The 7,239-nt window shown below is 38.9% G+C and overlaps 1 protein-coding gene across 1 annotated transcript; it reads left to right on the forward strand.

Annotated features, from left to right (window-relative positions):
* The first annotated feature begins 772 nt into the window (after positions 1 to 772).
* Positions 773 to 7,218, forward strand: LOC111399798 (auxin response factor 19-like). The gene is made up of 14 exons (XM_023027289.1): positions 773 to 1,304; positions 1,522 to 1,637; positions 2,609 to 2,707; positions 2,802 to 2,858; positions 2,939 to 3,094; positions 3,204 to 3,288; positions 3,469 to 3,559; positions 3,689 to 3,853; positions 3,985 to 4,107; positions 4,230 to 4,305; positions 4,399 to 4,540; positions 4,724 to 6,486; positions 6,580 to 6,770; positions 6,866 to 7,218. The coding sequence occupies exons 1-14, from the start codon at positions 1,259 to 1,261 to the stop codon at positions 6,999 to 7,001; spliced, it is 3,246 nt and encodes a 1,081-aa protein (XP_022883057.1). The 5' UTR covers positions 773 to 1,258; the 3' UTR covers positions 7,002 to 7,218.
* Positions 7,219 to 7,239: the final 21 nt, after the last annotated feature.

The following is a 7,239-nucleotide window of genomic DNA, read 5'->3' on the forward strand; positions in this document are numbered from 1 at the left end:
AGTGTGTTATTTATAAAGGAATCAAATGATATCATCTTAACCAAAAATAAGAAAGATAGGGCATACCATTGTTTCTACAATTTCTTAAAGAAATCCTTATTAACTAACCATCTTTTCCGCCTACGGGTGAGAATGAGACCTTCAACTACTTACAATTGGAACTTTAATGAACTTGACCTTTATTTGCATGATTTCACCATTGGGTATGTAAATCTTTGATCAGATAATTATGCAATTTGTACAATTATGGATGACAATCTTTGTTGGCATCATCATATCTATTCATATTTTAAATTGTCAAAAACTATTTTTTAAATTATTGGTTCGGATTTCGCCATCTCCAATATTGTCAACAATGCTTGTCATCTAATATTGTACAAATAGTTTAATTCTCAGATATCGCCTTGAAACTTTAGGTCAAAGGAGAAAAATGAGAAATTCACTTGAGAGAGGACTTGTGTTTAATTGATTAGTTGATTGCTGGTATAAAAAAAAAAAATAATAATAAATAAATATTAATTATTCGATTTTAATATGAAATTAATAGACAATAGGTAGGGTTGGAGGTTGTGACAAACAGTAATCGCACATGACAATGTAAACATCCAACTTACAATTAATTATAACTAATAATTTCCACTTTCCGATTATTACCACAAAATCACTTCTTAGTTCTTACATAAAGGTCAAACATTGCAGCCAGAGAGATTGAGATGTATACATGCATACGACAAAAACAGAATATAATGCAAGAAAAAGGTGAAAACTTTTGAGTAGAGAGAGAAACAAGACGAAAGTGAAAGCCTTGGAACACGGTGAAAAAAGGGCGAGAGAGAGAGAGAGAGTGTGTGCAGTATGCGTGTGTCTGGTACGTGTAGTGTGATAGAAGGGGCAATTAAAAGTAAAACCGCAGCATTTGGTCTGTGCCATACTCAACATCTACTCCTTTTCCAAAGCGTCTCGTCTCCTCTGCTTAAAATTCATTCTCTCTCTTCAAAACCACCGCCGGAGCTTCATTTTTCGCCGGAATATTACTTACCGGCGTCGTCCCTTTTTTAGGTTTCTATCTCAAAAGTATTTTCCTTTTAGGTTTTGAAGAAAAAAGGTTCCTTTCTTAGCTCCTTTTCATCCAGTTTTGAGAATCAAATCCAGGGTTTTTTTATTTGTTGGCTATCTATCGAATCTTTGATTTTTCTCCGGCGAGATGAAGCTGCGGTAAAAACTAGATGAAGTCTCTGGTGGGTGAATCGACAGAAGAATGAAGGCCCACGGCGGCGGAGTTCAACCGGTGAACCCATCTGAAGGTCACTATTTAGCTGCTCTCTATCTGTATCTATGTTGTATGTATATGCATTTTCTTGATTTCTCCATACAAACCCTTGTAAACATCGTAGATTCTAACATACTTTTTGGTTCTTTTTCAGTATGCTTTTCGATTCTCAAGTTCTTTTAAAAAATTAAAAACCTCCAACTGCTTAATTTTTAGCGATTTATTTCGACTGATTTGGGAATTTTTCACAGGCGAACAGAAGAAGAGCATAAACCCAGAGCTATGGCAAGCTTGCGCTGGTCCGCTGGTAAACCTGCCGGCAGCTGGGACCCACGTCGTTTACTTCCCTCAAGGCCATAGTGAACAGGTTTTTCTACTGAACCTGACGGTTGCTAATGTGCGCCAGTCTGGTGGCCTATGTTTTACCTTCATCTTGTGTGTCAGTTTTTGCTGACTTTGTGTATGTTCACATGTATGGATTCCATTGCTGTCATAATTTTTTGTGTGTATATATATGAATATTTCTATGGGGGCATCATCCGTGCTATCGTGCGCTGTTAATTGGATTAAAAAATTGGATTGTGTGAGGTGGAACAATCAAAGAGGATATAGTTTGAAAAGGAGTTGGATTCAGAGTTAAAGAGTAATGCTATTTATTTTTCAGTGGATCCCACGGGCCTCAATTTGTGGGGTGTGGGCTCCAGTGCCACCTAGATAGGTGTTCAACACTACTGGTGGGATGATGGATATCATTATTCGGGGTTATAAGGTAATAACAGAGGAAAAGGACAATATATATTGGACATTGCTAACATGCGCTCGGTGCTGAGATCTCTGGGTGGGTTGGTGGATTGGAAATTTTTTTGTATATTTAAGTGCTTATATTATGTAGTTAGTTTTGATGATGGAGGTTTTGTCCTTGTTAGTTGTATCATTAGTGCCCATAAAATGAAACAAATAATTAAAATGAAAGTAGTCTGAAATGGTATGTGAGTTCAGTGGATTTCACCAAACAACTATCAAAATTCGTCACGTATCATGTTCCCGTCCGCTGAAATATGGCGTAAAATGTATGGAACATTCTATCATTATCAATTTTATCCTTCATATTTGTATGATGGAAAGTTTATTGTTGGACTTTTTTTGGAGAGTGATATCGTCGTGTTGATCAATCTGTCTTGTTATTGTTCGCTTCATGAATTTGGATGTAAGTGTAGGATATTTAAAGTTTCTGTTGTTGAGATGATTAAGAAAAGGTGAAACTTTCTTCAACCGATTGTAGTAACAAATTCTATTCGATCTTTAACTTAATTCTTATTCTCGGATTTCGAATTTCAGGTTGCAGCATCCATGAGAAAGGATGTTGACGGACAAATCCCAAACTATGCAAATCTTCCCTCAGAGCTTGTATGCTCCCTTCACGATATTACCTTACAGGTATGCTAGCTTGACTTTCTCCCACAGAACATGAAACTTATAAAACTTATTTTCACATCGGTAATGATAGTGAAGATTTCTCGGCATCTTTTAGGCTGATCCAGAAACAGACGAAGTATATGCCCAGATGACGCTCCAGCCAGTTCCTTCTGTATGTATTAGCCTTAATTGAAGTATAAACTTATCCTCATGTTTGATTATAAAAGAACTGACTGCATATTTAATATGCAGTTTGATAAGGATGCATTATTGAGATCGGAACTATCGATGAAAGCAAATAAACCACAAACAGAATTTTTCTGTAAAACCTTGACTGCAAGTGATACAAGCACTCATGGCGGTTTTTCTGTACCTCGCCGTGCGGCAGAAAAAATATTCCCTCTTCTGGTACGTTAGGCGATCACTTTGTCAAGGGCTGCAGCCCCATTCCCACCGTGCAAACCTTTGTCGATGTTCGTATTATGTCTTGTGTTGAGAGAATTGTTATCTAATTTAGGACTTCACAATGCAACCACCTGCTCAAGAGCTTGTGGCGAGAGATTTGCATGAAAATTTATGGACGTTTCGTCATATTTTTCGAGGTAAACTCACTTTGGATATTTTTCTTTTTAGTAAATTGAGAGTACATTAACTGTTAAAATTTAACATATCCATAGAATTAATGACAAGGGCTGCAATAATAATTACCCTGCCCCCCACCCCACAGATTTTACTATTTAGATGCGTCTTTTAATTTTTCATGATTTAAAATTCTCTCTCAGGGCAACCAAAGCGCCACTTACTAACGACTGGATGGAGCCTTTTTGTCAGTGGAAAGAGATTGTTTGCAGGTGACTCGGTCTTATTTATTAGGTAATGATGTGAGTTTTCAGAAATTTTTGTTTCTCCTTCCCTTAAACTGCGAATATTACTAGGCCGACCTTTGCTCATTGAATAATATTCTATCGACTATCTTAGTACTGAACTTTCTCTTGTGAATAGGGACGAAAAGCAGCAGCTTCTTTTGGGCATAAGACGGGCTAATAGACAACCAACCAACTTATCGTCATCTGTTTTATCAAGTGATAGTATGCATATTGGAATTTTAGCAGCAGCTGCCCACGCTGTTGCGAACAATACCCCTTTCACCGTGTTTTACAATCCAAGGTCATTATTGAGTTTTCTTTACTTGTATGCTGTGCTTGTTCCAAAGCAATCTTTTAGGAACACTTGTTGATTTTTATTTATTTATTTATTTATTCGAAGGTTTTTGAGGATATTTTTTTAATTTGGAACAGGGCCAGTCCTTCTGAATTTGTTATCCCGTTAGCCAAGTACTACAAAGCGGTTTGCAGTAACCAAATCTCTATTGGCATGCGCTTTCGCATGATGTTTGAAACTGAAGATTCCGGCACAAGAAGGTACAACTTGATCTTCAATAAGTTTATATTCTACTTGTTCATGTTCTAGAAATTATGGGAATCAAAATTTTGGATTATTATCATCTCATTTGACTTAAACTTATTGATCATCATTTCTTTAGATATATGGGTACAATAACCGGTGTTGGTGACCTGGATCCTCTCAGATGGAAGAACTCCCAATGGCGGAATTTGCAAGTTTGTGAAATATGCTCCCTTTTTCTTTATATGATTCTTGCGAGTGTTTCAATTCGATAATAAACCAATAACCATGTCTTATTTTATGAGCAGGTTGGCTGGGACGAGTCAAATGCTGGGGAAAAGCGTAATCGTGTCTCCATTTGGGAGATTGAACCTATAACAGCTCCATTTTTTATTTGCCCTACTACACCTTTGTTTCGTTCGAAGCGCCCGAGGCAACTGGGAATGTCAGGTAAAACAGGGCCAGAGATAATTCTCTAACCCTGGAGCATGTTTGGAATGCTTTTTGTATATAGTAAGACATGGATCCTACAATCTTAAAAGAGATTATAAGCTTTGCCAAACACGCACACTTCCAAGTACTTTTATATCTTATCTGTTGTTTTTAAAATATTAATTATGTTTCTCCTTGCAGATGGTGACTCTTCAGATCTAGATAATCTAATCAGAAGATCAATGCCATGGATTGGGGATGAATATGGGATGAAGGATCCTCAAGCTGTTCACGGCCTGAGCTTAGTCCAATGGATGAACATGCAGCAAAATGCTTCCCTGGCTAACTCAATGCAGCCAAACTACTTAAATCCCTTACTGGGATCTGTTATGCAAAACCTTTCCGGTGCAGATCTTTCTCGTCAGTTAGCTTTACCGGCATCACTTTCTCAGCCAAACAACTTACAGTTCAACACTCAAAGGGCGTCCCAACATGTACAGCAACTAGATCAGCTCCAAAAGCTGCCGGCGTCCACATTGAACCCGTTAGACACCGTTATACAGACACAGCAACAGTTGATGGACATTGCAGAGTCGCCTAGACAAAATTTAATCAATCAAACTTTACCGACAAGTCAAGTTCAGGCCCAACTTCTGCATATGCAGAGTCCTTCCCAAGCTCTTGTCAATCATCAGCTTCAGAGAAGTCTTCCTCAAAATCTTAACCAGCAGCAGATTCTAAGCCACAATCAGCAGCAGAATTTCACGTCGACCCAGTCTTCGGATCATATAAGCCCACAGTTGCATGTGCCTGAGAACCAAATTCAGATTCAACTTCTACAGAAGCTTCATCAGCAACAACAATCACTTCTAGCACAACAATCTTCAATGCAACAGCCTTCCCAACTAACACAATTCCAGGATCAGCAAAAGCAGCTTTCTGACGTTTCTCAGAACTTCTCTAGGTCTGCGTCAACCAACCAAATGCTGGATGCATCTCGAGCAACTTCCACTTCCTTCCCTCAGTCGCATGTTGTACCCCAGCAGATGACGATAAGTAATAGTCAAACTAATCTTCGGTTTGCACATCCACCTCAGCAACAGAAACTACTACAACAACAATCTGGCATACTATCAGAATTGCCTGGACAAATGGGGAGCAACTTAAACCCGATGAACAATCAGCTGTCGACTGCTGGAACAATCAATTGCCAATCTGTAGTGACCGATGAAGTTCCATCTTGTTCCACTTCGCCATCCACAAACAACTGTTCAAGTGCATTTCAGTCCATAATGACTGGTAGAAACAATCGAAGTATAACGCCGGGGGACGAGATTGCTGAGTCTTCTGCTGGTCTGTTGAATTCTAGTAATAATTTAGAGCCAATCTCTTCCAGTGGTAACTTAATAAATGATTTTCAGCAAAAACACGGTGTAAAGTCTTCGTTGAACATATCCAAAAGTCAGAACCTGGGATTTTTTGCATCGCAGCCATGCCTCAATGCTGCTGGAACCCAGATTGATTATTTTGATAGTTCATCTTCGGCCACATCAGTTCTCTCTCAACAAAACAACTCAATGTCATTGAATTCTCAGTCAATGCTGTTAAGAGATGCAAGTCAGGACAGGGAAGTTCAGGGTGATCCAAGGAACAATGTTCCTCTAGGGGCCAACATCAACCACCAGCTAGGGATCCCCATGATGCCAGATCCCTTAATCGAAAAAGGGATGACTGGATCAGGTAATGATTTATCGAATGGTGTCACATCTGGAGGAGACATGCTTTCCAGCTTTGTTAACCCCAAGGGACATCAACCCGAACTCTCATCGGCAGTGATTGCCCAGTCATTTGGAGTTCCCGATATGACGTTCAATTCAAATGATTCCACTATAAATGACAGCAGCTTCATGAATGGAGGTGCTTGGGCTCCAACACAGATGCCTCGGATACGAACATATACAAAGGTAAATTTTTTATGCAAAAGCATGAATTTGTTTACCGCATGTTATCTTTTCAATTATTTTCTCTGGTCTGAGTTGCCGAGATTGTCATTGAAGGTATACAAGCGCGGAGCCGTAGGAAGATCAATTGATATAACGCGTTACTCCGGCTATGAAGAGCTTAAACAAGATCTAGCTCGTATGTTTGGTATACAAGGACAATTGGAGGACCAACGAAGAATTGGTTTAAAACTTGTTTACGTGGATCATGAGAATGATGTCCTGTTAGTTGGGGACGATCCTTGGGAGTAAGTCTTCAAACACAAATCTGTATTGCATTTCAATTTGGTCGTACAATCCCTACATTGATTTGTATATTTACGGGGTCACTTATTGCATACAGGGAATTTGTGAACTGTGTTCGTTGCATCAAGATCCTTTCTCCTCAAGAAGTCCAACAAATGAGCTTGGATGGAGATTTCGGGAACGGCATTCTTCAGAATCAAGCTTGTAGCAGCTCTGATAATGGTGTGGTGTAAATTAGCTCGTTCACGTTAGTTTTTAGCAATTCTTCTTCCGCTTTGGAAGCTTACCGTTGATATCCATAGAAGTTGCTCTCTAGTATGAAATTTTGCCATTTCTGTGCCGTGTTTTCTTACTTATAAAGCAACAAAGCAGCCATCAGGATCGAGGTATAAAATATCGAACCTGACAAATACTCCTCTCTTTTGGTTACTAAAGTAGAAAATTTCTTCACTGCAAAGAGAGCTGCAGAAG

Source organism: Olea europaea, chromosome 9, assembly GCF_002742605.1.
Source record: "Olea europaea var. sylvestris chromosome 9, O_europaea_v1, whole genome shotgun sequence".
Taxonomy (NCBI): domain Eukaryota; kingdom Viridiplantae; phylum Streptophyta; class Magnoliopsida; order Lamiales; family Oleaceae; genus Olea; species Olea europaea.